The 22,780-nt window shown below is 45.3% G+C and overlaps 1 protein-coding gene across 1 annotated transcript in view; it reads right to left on the minus strand.

The window, feature by feature from the left end:
- Window positions 1–792: 792 nt before the first annotated feature.
- LOC116501384 (homer protein homolog 1-like) overlaps window positions 793–22,780 on the minus strand; it is a 164,489-nt gene continuing 142,501 nt past the window's right edge. The window contains exons 9-11 of the mRNA XM_032206909.1: window positions 21,726–21,836; window positions 13,995–14,075; window positions 793–2,158 (exon numbers count right to left, since the gene is read on the minus strand). Of these exons, the coding sequence (XP_032062800.1) occupies window positions 1,970–2,158; window positions 13,995–14,075; window positions 21,726–21,836 (381 nt within the window). The 3' untranslated portion in view covers window positions 793–1,969. The remainder of the gene's footprint in view (window positions 2,159–13,994; window positions 14,076–21,725; window positions 21,837–22,780) is intronic.

The raw sequence follows: 22,780 nt of genomic DNA on the forward strand, positions 1-22,780 counted from the left end.
CACATACGGTTTGAAGCAGTGCAAGTGACAGGAGAATCAGGCCCAAATATCCACAGGTAAATTAAAACATGGTGATATTTGCTTATCTGGACCTGATGTAGATATACACATTACTGTTTAAAAGCCACCGAATGAAAAACATGTAACTCACCACAAAGTTTTCACCCAGTAGCATGCTGAACCAAGGTCCCCCCACCCCTTTAATAAATAAAATATATGAGAAAATACCCTAAAATATGGAGAAAACCTAAACATTGTGTACATTAAATACAGTATAATACATGATGTTTTAGCATTTGACCTGAACCACTTTCCTGATTAGTCAGGAGACACTTGGTAAATCACTGGTAAAGAAAAAACACAGTATTTTGGAAATAAATAATGTATTTCTGATATAAATGAAAACCCATGTATATTATATGATGTATATATATACAGTACCCACATAAAAACAAACTTTTCTAGTTCTATATAGCATTCTCTAAGATGACAAAATTGTGTTGTACAAATTTAATAAGCAGCTAGATTTCATGTTTAAAAATCAAATTTGGGGAACAAACAAAGGTCAGTGCATCTTTTGGCTCTGAACTCTGACGTTCATCCATACATTTTTAAAAAGCCCTCTTCAACATTACAAGCAATTTATGGCAAGAACGTACTTTGTCGCAAGACACATGACACTTGGCTTACCTTTCAGAGCTTTCTGTGTTGTTTCCTTTTTTAATAAATCTATTATATAAAGAAAGGTGTTTTTGCACAAAGTGTTAAAATTACATGAAAACAGCTTTAAAATCTGTTCACTGAATATAATTTAATTCCATTTCCTGTTTTTAAACATTTAGTTAACAATTCAGAATATTGCCTGGTGTAGTAATAATAAAGATATGATATGAAGATTCATAAAAGAGTAAACATCTCCATTTCAAATTGCTATGACAACAAAACTTCTAGAAACAGCTTTCTTGGCTGGGTAAGTTCAATGTATGAGCAATCCCTTTCAATAGCTCTAAGCCCTTAATGCAGTCTATAATAAACAGTGTTCCCCATAAGCCCTTAGTCACAATACCAGAAATTCATGTGACATTCTGAAAAAGTCTCCTGCAGAACAGGTTAACAGTTAATTGAACATATATATTTGATATATGTGCTGGCAATTTCTTGTTATTTGTGCATGTCAAATTCTCTCTTTTTATTTTATTTTATTTTTATTTTTTTTTCTGAGGGACTCACCTGATATCATTGGTTGGCTTCAAAACATATTTGAGTGGAAATATCGCATTGTAATTACATAGAATTCATATGAAAAAGTAAACCTTACATTGGTCAGTATTGTAGAACATCAGAGTAAGCTCCATAACGAAATACAGTATAATACAGTATTTCCAGTATATACATAAAACAACCAACCAACCAAAAACCCCAAAAGGAAGAACTTTATTTCAATTAAAGATGCAACTGTCACACCTGGGAAGAATAAATTAGTAATGGCACTGCTTCTCCACAGTGTAAAATATCCTGAGAAATTAAGAACAACAAAATACAGGGCCATCAGCACTAAGTTGTTGAACAAATTAAATATCTTGAATAAATAAAACAGCAGATAACCTATATTGTGTCTATTACAAAAAGAGGATGTAACTTGGGCCACTACTACTTCTTCCATCACTGATAATTAGAAAAGGATTGCATTCAATTACTGTTAATATCTTTCAAGTTATCTATGTCCAATAATGTACAAGGAGGTAATTTGTAATTCAAGTTGTTTTTGTTTTTGTTTGTGTGTGTTTTTTTCTTCAGCTAGCTTCAAGCTGAGTTCTAAATTTTACATTGAAGTATGACTCAAATTTAAAATAAGCCCTCTCAGGAAAGCATTTTCAAAGTTGCACAAAATTAGATGCAGAGCTCAAGACAGTCCTACAAAGAGAGACAGTGCATCTTTAAGCTGATTGGCACTGAAATCCCATTTTCTTTAGCTGCATTCTACTAGCTTGGCCAAGTTATCTCGTAACTCGGTCAGTTCAAATATTTTTCCATCAAGATTTTCTAAAAGTGTCTTCAAGTTATTGTGAAAAGCTTCTTGCTCATTCTGACTTTTCTCCAGACGTTGCTCTAGATCAGAGAGCTGGCCTTCCAGGTCTTTGTTTCGAATTTCTACTTCCTTCAGAGAAAATACATAACATGTTAACGTTCAGTCTAGAAACAGAAAGTAGTCTAAACTCTTGCTGATGTTCATGTACTATTTCCGTTTTTTAAACAATTTGTGACTCTTTAAGGTTTCCACAAAGCCAAAACCAGAACCCAAATTGTTATTAGGATTGAACGTGTACTATTGTTTCCTCAATTTTTTTTTCAGTAATTTATATGAAGGACAAAATCCTTGAGACAGGGATAAGATTTAGTCAGTGAACAATGCATTTGATATACTTACTCAGGTAAATTATTACTTATGCGGTGGCGGGCCATTTAAATCAGGTGTAGCCACCATTATACAGTCACTCGCCCAGGCAATTGGTGATCCCACGCTCTGCGAGGGATTGCAGCGTGCATGAGGTTTCCTGCTTCGAGGCCACTTGAGGCAGAAGAGGAAGCAGCCAGGACCCGGCAGCCCTCACGAGGGCAACTGATGAGACTTGAATGGAGCCAGAAGTGCCCCCCTCTGTTGTACAAAGGCAGCCCCTGGGGAGCGCAAGAAACCAGGAACATAGGGACCAGGAGGTGGCGGGTCAGTTTGTACAGGTAGGGCGGGTGGAGTATCCCTCTCCACTCAGGAAACAGGCTGACCTATTGGCTGCCTCCCAGATGGTAAATCCAGACGTGGTGTCCTCCAGACAGAAAGCTCTCGCCAAAAAGACTCTGGCAACTGAGACTAACTGCCTTTCCAGTGATGCGGCTCTTCAGGTCTCAAGTTGTAGGGAGTGCCTGAGCCTGTTGCTACCAATGGAGGGTGGCAAAGATACTACCTGCATGAGGTGTGAGCAGGTGGAGGATCTGATCAGCCTGGTGGCAGAGCTCAAGGAGGAGGTGGGGAGACTGAGGACCAACAGGAAGAGTAAGCAGGATTTAGACTGGTGGAATAACTCCCTGACATACCTGAGAGAAAGGCATGGGGGTGATACACCCCAAATAGTTGTGGACCCCCTTCCCTGTCACTGACGGGCAGAGGGAGGGGACCTAAGAGATGGAGAGGAATGGAAACAGGTCCCTGCTTGGCATTTCAGGAGAGCCCCCTCCATACCCACCTTGCCTTCCCAGGTGCCCTTACACAATAGGTTTGTGGCTCTGGAGCTTGAGGGATGGGTAGGTGAGGATATGGGGGAAGGTCCACCCAGGAGGTTGTCTAGGGCAAGGAAGTCGACTCCATGCCTCAAGACTTTCTCCATCAAGAAGGAAAGAAGGGTAATTGTTGTAGGTGACTCCTTTCTGAGGGGAACAGAGAACCCCATCTGTTGGCCAGACCCTACTCATAGGGAAGTCTGCTGCCTCCCTGTGGCCCAGGTCAGAGAAGTTAGCAGGAAACTTCCTGGCATGGTTTGCCCCTCCAAATATTATCCCTTAGTGATAATTCAGGCTGGCAACAAATAAATTGCTGAAAGAAGCCTGAAGGCTATCAAAAAGAACTTCAGGGGATTGGGGCAGTTAGTGGATGGAGTGGGAGCACAAGTGGTATTTTCCTCTATCCCTTCAGTGGCAGAGAGGGATAGTGAGGGGACCTGGAAAGCACAGCTGATCAATACATGGCTGAGAGGCTGGTGCCACTGCAGGAATTTTGTGGTTTTTTTTTTTTGACCATGGGGTGGTTTACTTGGTACCTGGCCTGTAACGCTGCAGATGGGTCCCACGTCTCAAAGGGGGAAAGGGATACTAGGCCAGGAGCTGGCAGGGCTCGTTGAGAGGGCTTTAAACTAGGTGTGAAGGGGGACGGGGATGAAATGAGGCTCACTAGAGATGAGCCTGGAGGAGCAGTCCCAGGGTTGGGGGTGAGGGCAATGGCGCAACTGAAGTACATCTACACTAATGCATGCAGCATGGGCAACAAACAGGAGGAGCTGGAAGCCATTGTGTGGCCAGGAAACTACAACTTAGTTGCCATCACTGAAATGTGGTGGGACCATTCCTGCGACTGGAGTGCTGCAATGGCTGGATATAAGCTCTTCAGAAGGGACGGGCAGCAAAGGGGAGGTGGCATGGCTCTCTGTATTAGAGAGTGTTTTGATGTTGTAGAGCTCAGGGCTGGGAATTATAAGATCAAGTCCCTATGGGTAAGGATCCTGGTGGGGGTCTGTTATAGACCGCCAAACCAGGATGAAGAGAAGGAAACCAGGATGAAGAGGTGTTCTACAAGCAGCTGGTGGAAGTCGCTCAGTCAGCAGCGCTTGTTTTCGTGGGGGACTTTAACTTCCCAGGCATATGCTGGAAATACAACACAGCCCTGAGGAAGCAGTCCTGGAGGAGGTTCCCGGAGTGTGTGGAAAATAGCTTCCTGAATTAGCTGGTTAGTGAGACTACTGGGAGGGGGGGTGTTCCACTAGACCTGCTGTTCACGATTGGAGAAGGACTGGTGAGAGACGTGGTGGTCAGAAGCTGTCTTGGGCACAGACAGTGACCACAAAATGGTAGAGTTCTCTATTCTTAGCAAAGTCAGTAGGGGAGTCAGTATAACAGCTACCTTGGAGTTCCGGAGGGCAGACTTTGAATTGTTCAGGACACCGGTAGAGAAGGTCCCTCAGGAGTCAGTCTTGAAAGGCAGAGGGGTCCAGGAAGTCTGGATGCTCCTCCAGATGGAAGTCTTAAAGGTGCAGGAGCGGGCTGTCTCCGTGTACCGTAAGATGAGCTGGCAGGGAAGAAGACCGCTGTGGCTGAACAGCGAACTTTTGCTGAGTCTCCGGGAGGAAAAGAGAGTTTATGTCCAGTGGAAGAGGGGACACGTAATTCGGGGAGAGTACAAGGAAGTTGAGAGCATATGCAGAGAAAAAGTCAGGAAGGCCAAAGCCCAGCATGAGCTCAACCTGGCCAATATGGTTAAGGGTAATGAAAAATGCTTTTATAAATATATTAACGGCAAGAGGAGAGCCACCGTGAATCTCCATCCTTTACTGGGCACAAGGGGGAGCATGACTACTGAGGATAAGGAAAAGGCTGAGGTTCTCAATGCCTTCTGTACATCTGTCTTTACTAGTCAGACCAGTTATCCTTGGGGTACTCAGCCTCCTGACCTGGAAGTCTGGGACAGGGAGCAGAAGAAACCCCCCACGATTCAAGTGGAAACAGAGACCTGCTGCTCCACCTATACTGTCACAAGTCCATGGGGCCAGATGGGATCCACCCGAGGGTGCTGAGGCAGTTGGCGGATGTGATTGTTGGACCGCTTTCCATCATCTATCAGCAGTCATGGACATCTGGAGAGGTTCCAGATGACTGGAGACTTGCTGATGTGACACGCATCTATAAGAAGGGTCGTAAGGAGGATCTGGGGAACTACAGGTCTGTCAGCCTGGCCTCGGTTCCAGGAAAGGTTATGGAACGGGTCATGTTGAGTGCAATCACGCAGCATATGCGGGACAACCAGGGGATCAGGCCCAGCCAGCATGGGTTCATGAAAGGCAAGTCCTGCCTGACCAACCTCATCTCCTTCTATGATTGGGTGACCCACCTGGTGGATGAGGGAAAGGCTGTTGATATAGTCTACCTAGACTTCATCAAAGCCTTTGACATGGTCTCCCATGGTATTCTCCTGGAAAAAGTGGAAGCCATGGCTTGGACAGGTACACTCTTTGCTGTGTTAAAAGCTGGCTGAACGGCTGGGTCCAGAGAGTAGTGTTCAGCATTATAGGACCTGGTGGTCACCAGGGCAAAAGTGCTCACTAAATAGGTTAAGATTTGAGGAAGCCTGGGTTTCAGTGACCATACCCTGGTTGAGTTTGTGATCTCGAGGAACATGGGCCTGGCCAGCAGCAAATTCAGGACCCTAAACTTCCAAAGAGCGGACTTCAAGAAGTTCAAAGAATTAGTGGATGAGATCCCATGCGTCATTGTACTTAGAGACAGAGGAGCTGATAAAGGCTGGCAACTCTCAGGCAGCTCTCAGGCAACTGGATATTTTCCTTAGAGCACAAGAGCTCTCCACTCCTATACAAAATAAATCAAGCAGGGAAGGCAGGAAACTGGCATGTGTGAAATGTGTTCATCTGATTCGTGTCAATATGGAACAATGCTAGGGATGCATGGTATGATGAATGTGACCTGCTGTCTTACATACCCTTGTATAACCACAAGTCTAAGAAAAACAGAGTGGTTAATGTATATAATTCTTGTATCTTGCAAAGGAATAGTCCAACAATTTGTGTCAATAGGGGATAAGAGAACAAAGGGGTTTCAGAATAACTGCTAACTATTATGACTATTGCATGGGACACTATGCAAGTCTCTGATATCTGGCCAAGAGTTTAAGGAGAAGGGGAAAGCTGAAGGACGACTAGAAGACAAAGCTTGCAGGGGATGCTGCACAAGTCTCTGACACCCGGCCAAGTTGGACAAAGGAGAAGGACAAGAAAAAAAGCCTGGGAGGAAGACTACGAGCCTTCACCCCCAGAGGGACCACTGGAGACTGATACGCATGCGCCAGTGGGAAGGTTCAGATTCCGGAAACTAATTATAATAACTCAGAGACTCCCGGCGCACCCAGCACTGTTTGCTTACCTCTATTCATTTAATAAATTGTAACTTTGATTATAACCCTATTTGGGACTTAGCCATTTATTACACATGGATGAACAAGGATCTTCTGGTCAAACTTAGGCAAAAGAAGGAAATGCACAGACGGTGGAAACAGAGACATGTGACCTGGGAATGGAGAGAAATCCAGCTGCGACCGGTCACAAGTAGTGTTCTCCAGGGGTCAGTGCTGTGGCCCATACTCTTTAGTATCATTATTGATGATTTGGACCAGGGAATTGAGTGCATCCTCAGTGAATTTGCAGATGACACCAAGTTGGGGAGAAGTGTCGATATGCCAGAGGAGGGTAGGAAGGCCCTGCAGAGGGACCTGGACAGGCTGGGTCGATAGGCAAGGGCCAATGGGATGAGGTTCAACATGGATAAGTTCTGGGTCCCGCACTTTGGTCACAACAATCCCATGCAATGCTACAGGCTTGGGGCAGAGTGGCTGGAAAGCTGTGCAGAGGAAAAGGATCTGGGGGTGTTGGTCAACACTCACCCGAACATGAGCCAGCATTGTGCCCAGGTGGTCAAGAAGGCCAACAGCATCCTGGCTTATATCAGGAATAGTGGAGCCAGCAGGACCAGGGAGGCAATCGTCCCCCTGTATTCTGCTCTGGTGAGGCTGCACCTCAAGTACTGTGTTCACTTTTGGGCCCCTCACTACAAGAAAGACATTGAGGCCCTGGAGCGTGTCCAGAGAAGGTCTACAAAGCTGGTGAAGGGCCTGGAACACAAGTCTTCGGAGGAGTGGCTGAGAGAGCTGGGGTTATTTAGTCTGGAGAAGAGGAGGCTCAGGGGAGACCTTACTTGCTCTCTACAGTCACCTGAAAGGATGTTGTGGGGAGCTGGGGGTCAGCCTCTTCTCACAGATAACCAGTGACAGGACTAGAGGGAATGGCCTAAAGTTGCACCAGGGGAGGTTTAGGTTGGAAATTAGGAGACAGTTCTTCACAGAGAGAGCAGTCAGGCATTGGAAGGGGTTGCTCAGGGAGGTGGTGGATTCACCGTCCTGGGGGGTGTTTAAGGAAAGGCTGGACCTGGTGCACAGGGACATGGTTTAGTGGCTGATATTGGTGTTAGGAGGATGGTTGGACCAGACGATCCTGGAGGGCCCAAAAAGTTGTGGTGAATGGAGTCAAATCCAGTTGGAGGCCGGTCACTAGTGGCGTTCCCCAGGGCTCGGTACTGGGACCAGTCCTCTTTAATATCTTTATCAATGATCTGGATGAGGGCATTGAGTGCACCCTCAGTAAGTTTGCAGATGACACCAAGTTAGGTGCGTGTGTCGATCTGCTCGAGGGTAGGAAGGCTCTGCAGGAGGATCTGGATAGGCTGGACCGATGGGCTGAGGTCAACTGTATGAAGTTCAACAAGGCCAAGTGCCGGGTCCTGCACCTGGGGCGCAATAACCCCAAGCAGAGCTACAGGCTGGGAGATGAGTGGTTGGAAAGCTGCCTGGCGGAGAAGGACCTGGGAGTATTGGTTGATAGTTGGCTGAATATGAGCCAGCAGTGTGCTCAGGCGGCCAAGAAGGCCAACAGCATCCTGGCTATAAGAAGCAGTGTGGCCAGCAGGGCTAGGGAAGAGATTGTCCCCCTGTACTCGGCTCTGGTGAGGCCGCACCTCGAGTACTGTGTTCACTTTTGGGCCCCTCACTACAAGAAGGACATCGAGGTGCTCGAAAGAGTCCAGAGAAGGGCGACAAAGCTGGTGAGGGGTCTGGAGAACAAATCCTACGAGGAGCGGCTGAGGGAGCTGGGCTTGTTCAGCCTGGAGAAAAGGAGGCTCGGGGGCAACTTTATCGCTCTTTATAAGTACATTAAAGGAGGCTGTAGCGAGGTGGGGTTTGGTCTATTCTCCCATGTGCCTGGTGAGAGGACAAGGGGGAACGGGCTAAAGTTGCGCCAGGGGTGTTTTAGGTTGGATCTTAGGAAGAACTTCTTTTCGGAGAGGGTTGTTAGGCATTGGAATGGGCTGCCCAGGGAAGTGGTGGAGTCACCATCCCTGGACGTCTTCAAAAGACGTTTAGATGTAGAGCTTAGGGATACGGTTTAGTGGAGGACTGTTAGTGTTAGGTCAGAGGTTGGACTCGATGATCTTGAGGTGTCTTTCAACCTAGACAAATCTGATTCTGTGATGAAGTTGAGCTGACTACCATGCAAATAAATCTAGACATTTTAATCCATGCTGCTTTAGTGTCTTCTAACGAACTTTATGTAAATACCCCCCACACACACATTTTTCACTGCAAGACCATGGCCTCAAAAAATATCATCATATATATCATATGATATCAAAATATCATATTAGGCTTAAAAACTTAAAATGCACAGCTAAAACAACAACTCAGTAAAACATCAATTATTCTAGCATCAATGATTAAAAAAAAAATAGACTTGAGCGATACTCATCCATTTGATGCATGGGAGTGTACTGTGCTTATGTAGCATGGTTTTCAAAGCATGGGGTCTGCAGGGGTGGCCTCTCTAAGAGACCAGGAGCTGCCCCAAGACCCCAAGAGATAGTTCCAAAACAGACACGCCACTGGTCAAAGCTGAGCCAATGAGCAAGGTTGGTTTCACCTCTGTGATTACATATTTCAAAGGGGTGGGGGGGGGGGGGGTGGGGGATGATGCACAGCAGCAGCTGGGAGAGAGGAGTGAGAAAATGTAGAAAGAGATAACCCTGCAACCACCAAGGTCAGTGAAGAAAGAGGTGCTCCAGGGACCAAAGCAGAGATTGCCCTGAAGCCCATAGAGGAGCCCATGGTGGAACAGGTGGATCTGGCCTGAAGGAGGCTGCAGTCCATGGAGAGCCTATACAGGAGCAGACTCTGGACCAGAACTGCAGCCCATGGAGAGGAGCCCACTGTGGAGCAAGTGGTTTGGCAGGAGCTACATCCCATCGGGAACCCACTCTAAAGCAGTTACTTCCTGAAGGACTGCATCCCTGGGCCCATATTGGAGCAGTTCTTGAAGAACTGCAGTCTGTGGAAAGCCCGTGTAGGATCTGTTTGGACTGCAACCCATGGGAAGCACTCCATGCTAGAGGGGAAGAGGGAGAACTCCATGCTGAAGCAGGGGAAGAGGGTGACTATGGAGGAGAGAGCAGAGACCAAGCATTATGGCCTGAACGCATTCCTCATTCCCCATTCCCCTGCACCCCTCGGGGGGAGGGGGGGGGTTAGGGGGGGGAAGTAGAAGAGGGTGAACAGGGAGGAAGATGTTTTTAGTTTGCTTTTAGTTCTCACTGTTCTAGTCTGTTATTATCAGGCAATAAATTACATTAATCTCCCTTACGCTGTTTTGCCTGTGGCAGTAGTTGGTGAGTGATCTCCTTCTTCTTGTCTCCGTCCATGAATTTTTCATGAGCCTTTTTCATTGTATTTTCCCCCCTGTTCTGTTGAGGAAGGGGAGTGAGAGAGCAGCATGATGGAAATTAGCTAGTCATCAGTGTGAAACCACTACAGGGATGAAGACTACAAATTAAGAGTATGAGGCACTGAAATCCATTCCTCTCTCCAAAGCATCTTCAGTTGATTCTGAAAGATAAGTATTCTGTTAGCTATCACTAACTTGTCTCACTGCTCTATGCCCTGGGGCACCTAACTGCAAGGTCCATGGCACAATAGAAAGCATCAGAGCTATTAGTGCTGTACAGTCAAGCTGTTCCAATACAGTTGCTGGAAAGATGGAACAGCAATAGTGCATGGGATCTGACCGCAAGCAAGCTCATCTCTCTCTCTCTTTTATGTGGAAGAGAAATCCCCAAACCGCTACAAGTAACAGCACAGAGTCACTCTGCCTCATGCCAAGCAGCTTGTGGAGAGCACTCCAGGCTGGGACCACCACCATCTCTGGCTTGTGTATTAATAGGAGGAGAGATTATAGCTGTTTTGCCTCGTGCGAACTGGGTGCCCTATCTTATATCATTATAATTATATAACATATAATATATATGTATGTAATATATACGTATAACAGTGATGTGGCTCTGGAATAGCAAATTGTTCTTTGTCTCATTCATTGTATGGCTCAAATTCATGCAGAATTTCATAATTTCAGCTATGAAAACCCTTTCAAAGGCAGCACTGGGACAGTGTACTTAGTACACCATATACCCTGAGCAGCCATTTTCTGGAAAAGCGCATGGTCAATTAGTATTTATGTACACTAATATTTTTTTAAACACTGTTTACCTTTACAGTGGCTTTGTGTCACAAAGCTTTAACAGCTCCTCTGAGTTTTTACAACCGTTTGTTTCATGCACAGCCATAGGGAGAGCTGCTTGGCATCCTGCAGCAGTCCTTCCTCCCAGCACAAGTGACTCTTCTTTCTGCCCTCCCACACTCCCACTGTTTTTATTATTAGCCTTCTGTCTCCCTTGAAGCTAACAAGTATATTCATGTTTACACTGGAGTGATCTCTGTGAATCATAAGAAACAACCTGACCCATATGTAATATGTATTTGAGAAGTCAAGAGTAACAGGGAAAAAAAAGAAGCTTTGTGTCAAAGCCCATTGTCTAAAACATATTTCCACCTGTGACAGGCATGATTGCTTTGTCAATTGGCTGTTACACCTCTAGGCAGAGGAAGAATGGGGCAATGTGGCCAGTGCTCAACGTCATCTCCCAGCTCCATTGGGTGAGAGAGCTATGGGACCCCCAGAGGCAGTGCAGGTGGAGAAAACAGAGCAAATTGTAAAGGAGAAGAAGATGACAGGGGAATTGTAAAGGAGAGCTCAGGGCCACAACCCTCATGAGTGGTGATAGGGCTGGGATGCAGACCTCATCTCCTCAGAACTGGAATACCTCACTTACTTCTTGTTTGTAAATGGACAAATATTACAGAGTTTTGGCCACCAGTATTGAACAGCACAGCTGAGAACAAAAATTAGCCCTTGCTGCCAGAATTAAGAGAATAATTATTTTAATCTGTTTAACAGTGAATAACATAGTTGCCAAATGATTAAAGGAAACTAACTGAAAAAGAGTATTTGTAGAAACAATATAAATTAAAATGTATGCATGCTAACGTAATGATTAGCTACTTCACAGTTGCTATAACGAACAAGCTAGCTGATTATAACCCAATCTGTAATTGCTGTAGGCTCTCTTTCATTGGGCCTACTCTGCCCTCCAAACCAAGTATTGACAAGTACTAAACTGTGTAATGACTGCATGGATTTAAGACCCTCTGAAGCTGAGTGACTGTGTATAGGACAAAAAAAAAAAAAAAAAAAAAAAGGGGAATTCAGGGCCCTCTCAGCTCTGCAGGAATGACACAGTCCTTTCTGTAGCTCACACAAAAGTGGTTGCTCACACTTTCTGCTTCTCCTGTCACTGTTCCTCTTCTACTCACCAAACTCATGTGCTCTAGGAAGTCTCCTTGCCACTGCTCTTAATCCAGATAAATTAATTTCTCCACCTAGGGAAGCCAGTGATGAAAGAGATCACTTTGGAACAAATGCATGGATATGTATATGGTTTTATTTCACATGGACACCAGCTGGGTCTGAAGAGCAGCCTGCTGGCCTGTATCTAGCCCTGAACATCTTTCAGGTCCTCCTCAAATGCTCTTAAATTTAGGAATTGTTCTGCTGTGAGCTGTTGGGGCAGGAGCACCCAGGTAAAAAACAAAACAAAACAAAAGTTTTAGATTAGATGTAGGAACTTCTTTCCATATCCAGCATAAAGCATTTCCCTCTAACCCCCTCCATTGCTAGTCACTGTAATAATCTCTTCTGGAATTCAGAGCAAGGATCAGAATAAAATATTCAAACCATACAAAACAGCTATATTTAGGAATCAGACATATAGTAATGAAGATATCCTGATTTACAGCGAGAGTCACACTGATCATGATTCATTGATATGTCTTCTCAACATTGGTAATGAAATTATTAAGCGTCAAGGGCCCTGAGAAACTTTTTGAGCTTCTCAATTTCCTTTTCAGCTGAAGGCTCCCATGCTTAGTCTAAAGCCAACAACAATTTTTGGAATAGTGGAACAGGTAAGCTTAGATGTACTCAAAATCTTTAAAGAAGCACCATAATGTACTTTTTACAAATAATTTGATGCAAGAATGGGGAACAAATAATAAACTTACTTTGATCTTATGTTGTTTATTCTGTAGGTTAAAATGAGATTCAAGGAAGTTCCAATTCATATAATGCATTTAAAAGAATACCTGCTTAGTGATTTTTAAGCTGAGGATAGCCAGACAAGGCTTGCTTTTAGGGTGATTTAGGTTGAGATGCAGAACAGTGAGAGTGACTTTTCAGCACTTTGTATTTGGAACTATTTAATGCCTCAGTTTCCAGTATTATCTAAACTTATCTCTGAAGTCTGAATTCAGAGTTTAAACCTGTCTAAGCACTGGGGCAGCCTCATTCAGAAGGCTGGTGCTTCCCAAGGCAGGATTCTCTGTGCTGGCTGGTCAGTAGCTCAGACATAGCAAGGGAGGGTATATACAAAATAAAGAAAAAGTAAAGAAAAAACACACAATAAAGCCACAGTGATTCTAAATAATTCAAAGAAAATGTCATATTCTGTTTTTAAAGTCTGTATTACACAATAATGCTTTAACTTTTACTGTACCAGAGAATGTTTAGAAGCTGAATACAGACTCATCCCAACATGATGATATAGAACCTGACAGTTCAATGGCACACAAGACCTATGAGAAGATACTGCTGTGAAAATGGGACCATAACTGTCCAGAATATGTATCTATGAAGGACATCTGCTAGCCCCAAAGTACTCTGTGGAGTACTAGATGAAATTTGGGTCATTTCCAGTTCTGGGTTCCCCGGTACAAAAAAGACAGGAAAGAGTCCTGGAAAGAGTCCAGCAGAGGGCCACAAAGATGATACGGGGCCTGGAGCATCTTCCTTATGAGGAAAGGCTGAGAGACCTGGGTCTGTTCAGCCTGGAGAAAAGAAGACTGAGAGGGGATCTCATCAATGTGTATAAATACCTGAGGTGTGGGAGACGAAGGGATTTGGCCAACCTCTTTTCAGTGGTTTGCAGGGACAGGACAAGGAGTAATGGTCACAAGATAGAGCCCAGGAAGTTCTGCACCAACATGTGAAAGAATTTCTTCACGGTGAGGGTGACGGAGCTCTAGAACAGGCTGCCCAGGGAGGTAGCATGCAATCTAACCTATATACTTATCTATCAGATTCAATAAATATATAGCACAAGGTGCTGTGAACTGCTTACTTGAAGATAATTTTGACATTCTATCTAAATTAAGATGATGCACTATAACTCACCTGTAACTTCTGAGTCAAAGAGCCCCTCTGTGCCTGGAGATCTCTGGAACTGTCAATTTCTTGTTTCAATCTTTCTATTTCCTGAGGGAGAAGAAAAAAACTCTTTAGCAACACATTACCTGGCTCAGAGTCAGTGCAGGTAAGCTGGCTGCTGCTGCTTCTCTCAGAGAAAGCCATTGCAATAAAATGAAAACTGGCAATTGGCTACTGTACATCATAGCACATGAAGTTTAAGCCCTGCTCCCAATATTATTGAATCACAGTTCCAAAACAGCATTTCCACTGTGAATAAACAATACAGATAAGTATTTTATTTGTTATAAAAGTGCAAGCATCTTTCCAGTACAAAAGATCTGAAATATTTTTTTCTCCTGGAAAATTAAGGGTCCCTGTAATTAGAGAAACAATCTTATGCTTTAAATTCTATTTTAATCCAGCCTTCTTCATTTTTTTTCAAGATAAAAATACAATGTTCATCTGTGAGCTGCTTATCATGTCACTAGCAGCAGGGCTGAGCATCAGAAATTATCTGATTTGACCACTGATTTCTGAAAAAGGATTCAAAAAGAAATATATCTTTAACACACCAAGAGTACAGTAATAAGGTATAAAAATAGCATTATATATAAAATAAAGAATGGAAGAGAAATTTTTTCTTAGATTATTTCAAGAGTTAATGAAACTAAAAGGTATCAAACTTAAAGCTAATAAATACTTTTTCCTGGAAGGGCATATTTACCTCCCAGAAATCCTTTTGGAAAGGATTTCTTTGCATCTTCATAATTCAAAAGGGAAAGGGACCAAAACAGGAAACAATACCAATGTGAAGCTAATCTCTTAAATATGTGGCAGTTTGGAAAAGACGTTCTTCCATTTCCTGCAATTTTACCCCCAAGAACTGGATTTCCTGTGCAGGTCCCTTGACCTTACTCTGTTTAATGGCAAAACCAGCTTTCAGGAGAATATGGATTATTTTCTTCCCTTTCTTAAAAACTTCTTCTGTGGTGTTGCCCCACATGAGGATATCATCAATGTACTGCAGGTATTCAGGAGATCTCCCTTGTTCCAGTGCAGACTGGATCAGTCCGTGGCAAATGGTAGGGCTGCGTTTCCACCCCTGGTGCAGTTGATTCCAGGTGTATTGGATGCCCCTCCAAGTGAAAGCAAACTGCGGCCTGCATGCTGCTGCTAGAGGGATGGAGAAAAATGCATTAGCAATATCAATTGTGGCGTACCACTTGGCTACCTTGGACTCTAGTTCGTACTGGAGTTCTAGCATGTCCGGCACTGCAGCACTCAGTGGTGGTGACTTCGTTCAGGCCTCGATAGTCCACCATTAGCCTCCACTCGCCATTAGACTTTCGCACTGGCCATATAGGACTATTAAAGGGTGAGCGAGTCTTGCTGATCACTCCTTGGCTCTCCAGCTGATGAACCAACTCATGGATGGCAATCTGGGAGTCTCGCTTGGTGTAATATTGCCGCCGGTGCACAGTTGTGGTAGCGATTGGTACCTGCTGTTCTTCAACCTTCAGCAATCCTACAACGGAAGGGTCTTCTGAAAGGCCAGGCAGGGTAGACAGCTGCCTAATCTCTGTGCTCAAAGTTGCTATGCCAAAACCCCACAGGTACCCTTTTGGATCCTTGAAGTACCCTCTCTTGAGGTAGTCTATGGCAAGGATGCATGGAGCCTCTGGGCCAGTCACAATGGGATGCTTTTGCCACTCATTCCCAGTTAGACTCACTTCAGCTTCCAATGCAGTTAGTTGTTGGGATCCCCCTGTCACTCCAGAGATAGAGATGAGTTCTGTCCTTTGGTAGCCTGATGGCATTAAGGTACATTGTGCGCCAGTGTCCACTAGAGCTTTGTATTCTTGTGGTTCCTATGTGCCAGGTCATCGGATCCACACAGTCCAATAAATCCGATTATCCCTCTCCTCTACCTGGCCAGAGGCAGGGCCCCTCTAGTCCTGGTTGGAGTGTCTGCCACTTAATTTTTGCAAATGAGAAGCAGAGGTCCCTTCATCAGGGTCACAAATGGGATCTGGGTCAGCCCTTCTACTGACTCTGGGGAACTGCCAAACAGACACTGGAGCAGCATTTTTCTTAGGAGACCCTCTTCTTGCTGATGTATTTCCTTTCAGTTCACGTACCTGAGCAGCTAGGGATGAAGTAGGTTCACCATCCAACTTCAGAGAATCACAGAACTGAAGGGATTGGAAGGGACCTCGAAAGATTACCCTGTCCCAGGTGCAGGACCTGGCACTTGCTCTTGTTAAACTTCATGCGGTTGGTGATGGCCCAGATCTCCAATCTGTCCATATCGCTGCAAGGCCTTTCCACCCTCAATAGTGTCCAGAATTCCTCCAAGTTTAGTGCCATCAGGAAATTTGCTCAAAACACCTTCTAGTCCTATATCCAAAACATTGAAGAGGACTGGCCCTAAAATGGAGCCTTGAGGGACCCCACAAGGACTGTCCGCCAGCCTGATGTGGACCCATTTACCACATCCCTTTGAGCCGTGACCATCAGCCAACTGCTCACCCATCGTATGATGTTTTTGTTTACCTGTTTGCTGGACATTTTGTCCAGTAGGATCCTATGGGAAACTGTGTTGAAACTGTGTTAAAAGCTTTACCGAAATCCACAATCATCTGATCACATCAGCTGGTTTCCCTTGATCGACTAGATGGGTGATCTTATCATAAAAAGAAATTAAGTTAGTCAAACAGGACCTACCCCTCGTAAACCCATGTTGACTGGAACCAATGACTGCGGTGTCCCCTATTTACGCTTCAATAACTCTCAGGATAATCTTCTCCATAATTTTCACAGAATCACAGAACTGAAGGGGTTGGAAGGGGCCTCTAAAGATCATCGGGTCCAACCCCCTTGCCAAAGTAGGTTCCTTAGAGCAGGCTGCCTGGGTTGGTGAATCCATGCTGACTACTCCTCATAAACTTCTTCTCTTCCAATTGCTTGGAGATGGCATCCAGAACAAGCTGTTCCAACACCTTTCCAGGGACAGAGGTGAGACTGACTGGCCTGTAGTTTCCCAGATCCTCCTCCTTGCCCTTCTTGAAGTCAGGAGTGACATTGGCTATCCTCCAATCTTCAGGCATCTCTCCTGTTCTCCAGGACCTTTAAGAGATGATAGAGAGCAGTTCGGCAATCACCTCTGCCAACTCCCTTAGCACACGTGGATGCATCCCATCGGGACCCATGGATTTGCGTGCACTGAGCCCACTCAGACGCTCCCGAACCACTCCCTTGTCAACAAGGGGGTTGATCTCCACTTCCCAGACTCTTTCTCCTCCCTCCAGGGTTGAGGAGTCCCAGTGGGGAGTCCTTGAAGAAAAGACTGAAGCAAAGAAAGCATTCAGTATCTCCACCTTCTCAGCGTCTCCCGTTACCAGGACAGCCCCCTCGTTCAGCAAGGGATCCACATTATCCCTAGTCTTCCTTTTACTGTTTACATACTTTAAAAAACCCTTCTTATTATCTTTTATCTCTTTTGCAAGCCTCATCTCTAGGTGGGCTTTAGCTTTCCCTGTTGCGTCCCTGCAGGCCCTGACAACACTTCTATACTCCTCCCAAGAGGACAGGCCCCTTTTCCACATTTCATAAACCTTCCTCTTCCTTTTGATCTTGTCGATGAGCTCCTTGCTCATCCACGCAGGTTTCCTGCCCCCCTTCCCTGATTTCCTACTCTTAGGGAGGCACCGATCCTGAGCTGGAAGAAGTGCTGGTTAAATGTAGTCCAGCTCTCATATGCACCCTTGCCTTCTAGTAACCTAGCCCATGAGATACTCCCAAGCAGGTCCCAGAAGAGGTCAAAGTTGGCTCTCCGAAAGTCCAGGGTTGCAATCATGCTTTTAGTCTTAATTCCACCAAGTTCCAAATTGAACTCCACCATCTCATGGTTGCTGCATCCCAAGCTGCCCCTGACCTTCACATCCCTAACAAGCCCATCCCTGTTGGTAAGGACAAGGTCCAGGAGCACCCCCTTCCTCATCGGCTCCTCTACCACCTGCGTCAGAAAATTGTCTTCAATGTATTGTAGGAACCGTTTGTACTGCACATGCCTGGCAGAGTTGCTTACCCAAGAGATGTCCGGAAAACTGAAGTCCCCCATGAGAACCAGCGCCCGTGATCGTGAGGCTACTACTAGCTGCTTGTAGAAGGCCTCATCGACTTCCTCCTCCTGATCTGGTGACCTGTAATACACCCCCACAACAGTGTCCCCCATACCAGCCTGACCCTTAATTCTCACTCACAAGCTCTTCACTTGTCCTTCACCCTCCCCCAGGTGGAGCTGCGTACACTCTAATTGTTCCCTCACATAAAGGGCAACCCCACCCCCTCACTTCCCCAGCCTGTCTTTCCTAAAAAGGACATAGCCCTCCATGACAGCATTCCAGTCGTGCGAGCTGTCCCACCACGTCTCTGTGATTGCAACGAGATCATGGCCCCGCGACCAAACACAGATCTCGAGCTCATCCTGTTTATTTCCCATGCTCCGCGCATTGGTATACAGGCACTTTAGGGAAGCAGCAGGCACAGTTACCCCTGGAGGGATGCAAGAAGAAGAAAATTCTGGATGGGGTATCGGGATCATTACCTTCTCTGAGGAGCCCTCGGACAATCCTATGGGACAACTCAGAGGTCTTTCCCTACTATCTTCAACAATGACAGCAGTGACAACTTCCCCCAGCCCTTCTCTGTCACTTTTAGCTCCCCTCCCTTCCCCTGTCAAACCTAGTTTAAAGCCCTGGTAATTAGCCCAGAGAGTTTGCTCCCCAACACACTTGTGCCCCACATACTGAGTTGGAGTTGGTCAGCAGCCCACGTACACAGCTTCTCAAAGGGCTGCCCAAGATCGAAATACACAAATCCTTGATCCAGACACCACTCCCTCAGCCAGTCATTCACCTGTCCCATTCTCCTTCTTTCTGGGTCCCGGTCACCCAGCGGGAGGACAGAGGAGAACACTACCTGCGCCCCTGATCCCTTCAACAACCTTCCCAGGTCTTTTTTAATATTCCTCATTTTTCTAGTTGCAGCTTCCCGGGATCCAACCTGAATGACAACAAGAAGATAGTAAATTTCCGGTTTAATGAGCTGTGGCAGAGCCTTCCTAACGTCTCTGACACGTGCCCCAGGAAGACAGCACACCTCTCTGGATAGGTTATCTGGGTGACAAATGGGAGCCTCGGGGCCCCTCAGCAAGGAGTCTCCGATCACTAAGACTCTCCGTTCTTTTTTTGTGGCACTGGTTGTGATACAGTGCTCTGCCCGGCCCCGATCCATATGCTCAGTACTTCCACCAATCCTGACACGCTTTGCAGGTTTGCTTCCCGGGTTCGGACTATTGTCCAGACCCTCAACCTCATCCTTTTCCTGCCTGAGAAGGGAGTCACCTACAATGATTACCCTTCTACCTTTCTTGGTGGAGGCAGTCTTGAGCCATGGAGTCGACTTCCTCGCCCTGGGCATCCTCCTGGGTAGACCTACTACATCATCCTTACCCACTGGTCTCTCAAGCTCCAGGGCCTCAAACCTGTTGTGTAAGGGCACCTGGGAAGGTGGGGCTGGTAGGGAAGGGGCATTGCCTGTGATGTCGAGCAGGGACCTGTTTCCATTCCTCCTCAACTCCCAGGTCCCCTCCCTCTGTCCGACTGAGATAGGGCAGGGGGTCCACTGCCATTTGGGGTGTCTCAGCCCAGTACATCTCCTTCAGGCCTGGCACCAAGTTGCTCCACCAGTCTATCTCCCGCTCACACTCCCTGATGGCCCTCAACCTCTCTACCTCCTCCTTGAGCTCTGCCACCAGGTCATCCACCTGCTCACACCTTACACACACGGTGTCTCTGCTGCCCTCTGAGGGCAACAAGAGGCTCAGACACTCCCTGCATCCAGAGACCTGAACTGCCTCATTTTTGAGCGGGCACTCAGTTTTAGACATCACAGACTTTCTAGAAAGAGCTTTCTGCCTAGTGCAGACCATGGTGGTTTAGCTACAGGAAGACAGCTGATAGACAAGCTGTTCTCCTGAGCAGGGAGGGACACTCTGCCCTGCCTGAGCAAACTGCCGTGCAAACTGCCACGCCCTGCCCTTCTGACACACCACACCCTGTTTGCCCGTCCTGCTCGCTGTGCTCCCTAGGGGCTGTTTTTGAACGTCAGGGTAGAGGGGGCGCTGCTGGCTCCACCTACGCCTCGTCAGCCTCCCTCGCAAGGGCTGCCGGGTCCTGGTGGCTCCCTCGGCTGGTTTGAGTGGCCTCGATGCCGGAAAAAAAGCCCCGCCTGTCCCAATCCCCCGTTCCACTGCAGAACGCGTCTGCCCCAGAGCCGATTGCCTTGGCAAGTCTTTTTTTTACCGCCTCGGCAACTTCCTTATATCTTCCCCGTGGTCACATAGATAAAACCACAACATTCCACGTGGTGTGCGTCTTGGGTGCTCTCTCCCTCCAGCAGGAAAATACTGATTCTTAGTGGCTGAAATATCACTCCGTCCGGATGAGGAGGGAGATGCTTTTTCTACAGGGTCGTGAAGCCTTTGGAACAGTCTTTCTACAGCCAAGACACAGGCCTGTACTGGAGCAGAGAGATTGTCTTCATATTTTTGAAGCTGGCAGGACAGATTTATACATTGTTGGTCCCATACCCTCATCCCAATTCATTGCTGCCAGTGTGCTGGCATGTGATGAGGGTGCAGCCCGTACAAACTTCCACCACATGGATGCTGTGCACTGGACTTCATCAGGGTCTTTAGGTGTCTGTTCATGGTTCAAATTACTATAAATAATCTCCAGCGCAGCTAATTCCCTCAGATGCTGGAGACCTTTCTCCATAGTGGCCCACTTGCCTACTTGATATACAATATCTTCCTTCTGGGGATACCTTTCTTTCACAGCTGCCAGGAGTCGCCTCCAGAGGCTGAGAACCTGTGTCCCTCTCCCAATTCCTTTGTCAATTACCATTTCTCTAGAGAGGGATCCCAGCTGCTTGGCTTCATTGCCTTCTAATTGTTGGCTATTGGCCCCAGCATCGAAGCAGCCAAGTGAGGATGTGTTCACTTGGGTGTCGACCATAATCCTTTCATATTTCTTGCAACTCACTCAGGGATAGGGATCGAGTGATTTCTGATTCCTTTATGATTTCCATCTCTTCTTCCTGCTGTTTTTGTGATGGCTCTGCTTTAGAGGTGCCTGCCTTTTCCTCTTCTCCCTCCTTCTTAGGAGAGGCTTCTTCCCTTACTAAACGAGATGACTTCCGTTTCCATTGTTTTGACTTGACTATGGGGGCGACTTATTGGCCTGAAAACTGACAGATTGGCCTGAAAAAAAAAAGGCATTGACCTATTTCTTGCTCCAAACCCCACTGTCCAGAAAAGGGAAAGTGTGTTTACAACTGTTTTTCTTCTTAGTTGGAGTGCATCAGTGTAATGATTGCTCTAAAGAAACCACGTGTCTCAATGCAGGCTTACTTTTGCAGAGAGATGCTCAGTAAAAGCAAAGAAACTGTTCTTCACATTCTCAGCACTATATTGGACTGATGCAAGTATATACAAGGAAAAATATCAATCATTTCACAGAAGCTGAAAAATTGATTTTACTTTTTAACATCTACAGGAAATGCTACAGTATGTTCCAGCCATAACAAGATTAATACTGAAATGCCTTTAGAAATGATGCAACAGAAAAGCCAAGAATAAATTTTAGCAAATACCTCTTCTTTTTTCTTCAATGTAGATTCAAATTCCTGTATTGTCTGGTTTAATTCTGTTTTATGTGTGTGGACTACATTGGCTTGACTGCTTACACATTCTAGCTCAGTTACCTGTTGAAATTAGAAGCAACACATGCAGAATTAATTGCAACAATTTCAAGGCACTGTTACTTTTTTGCATAAATAACTGCATTTGAAATATACCCTTAGTTCTGTGTGACTTATGTTGATTAAAATGTTGAAAGTGTTCTTATGAAGTCAGTACAAAATCCCTTAACAAATTGTTTTGCATAGAATTGTTGCCATGGTGTCTAATGGTTACTGTAATATCTTGGAAACAATACATTTAAAATGTTGCAGGCTGAAAATAACATTAATTAAAATTTATACTTAATAAGCTGAATTACCATTTCAGAAACAGTAATGTCTAGATGATTAAACACAGATCTAACCTCTCCATTTGACACTTTTTAATGCTTCACCATCTTAATCAACTAAGCCACAATGCTCACCTACTTCCTTGTAGCAGTTCAATTAACATTTCACAGCTTCAATTTCTGACTCTGCATCAACTCTACTGCCAACTTCTTACTACTAGTTTCAAATCTTACCTCTCAAAGCCAACAGCTAATAGCACAATTTGTATTTATTTGTACAGTTCCTCTTTATTAGCAGGCAGCAAACACTGTCCACCTGCACTTCGATAAGGTAAGGTAAGGTAAGGTAAGGTAAGGTAAGGTAAGGTAAGGTAAGGTAAGGTAAGGTAAGGTAAGGTAAGGTACCTGGCAATGGTATGCCCTTTTCTTTTTATTATTTTTTTAATTGAAGAGATGTTAATATACTGTCATTCACAAATAAATGGTCATGTAAAAATAGCTTATACACCAAAGAATAAAATCCTTGCATCTACACAGTCTACGCAGAGAAGTCTTTGTTTGTGTACCTATCAAATTACATATCAAAATATTAGAGAACTCTTACACTGTATGTCTATGTGGACATCTGCACTAAAATATTTTTGATTAATAACAAACTGTTAAAATATTTAAAAATAC

The sequence above is a fragment of the Aythya fuligula genome, chromosome W (assembly GCF_009819795.1).
Source record: "Aythya fuligula isolate bAytFul2 chromosome W, bAytFul2.pri, whole genome shotgun sequence".
In the NCBI taxonomy this organism is placed as follows: Eukaryota; Metazoa; Chordata; class Aves; order Anseriformes; family Anatidae; genus Aythya; species Aythya fuligula.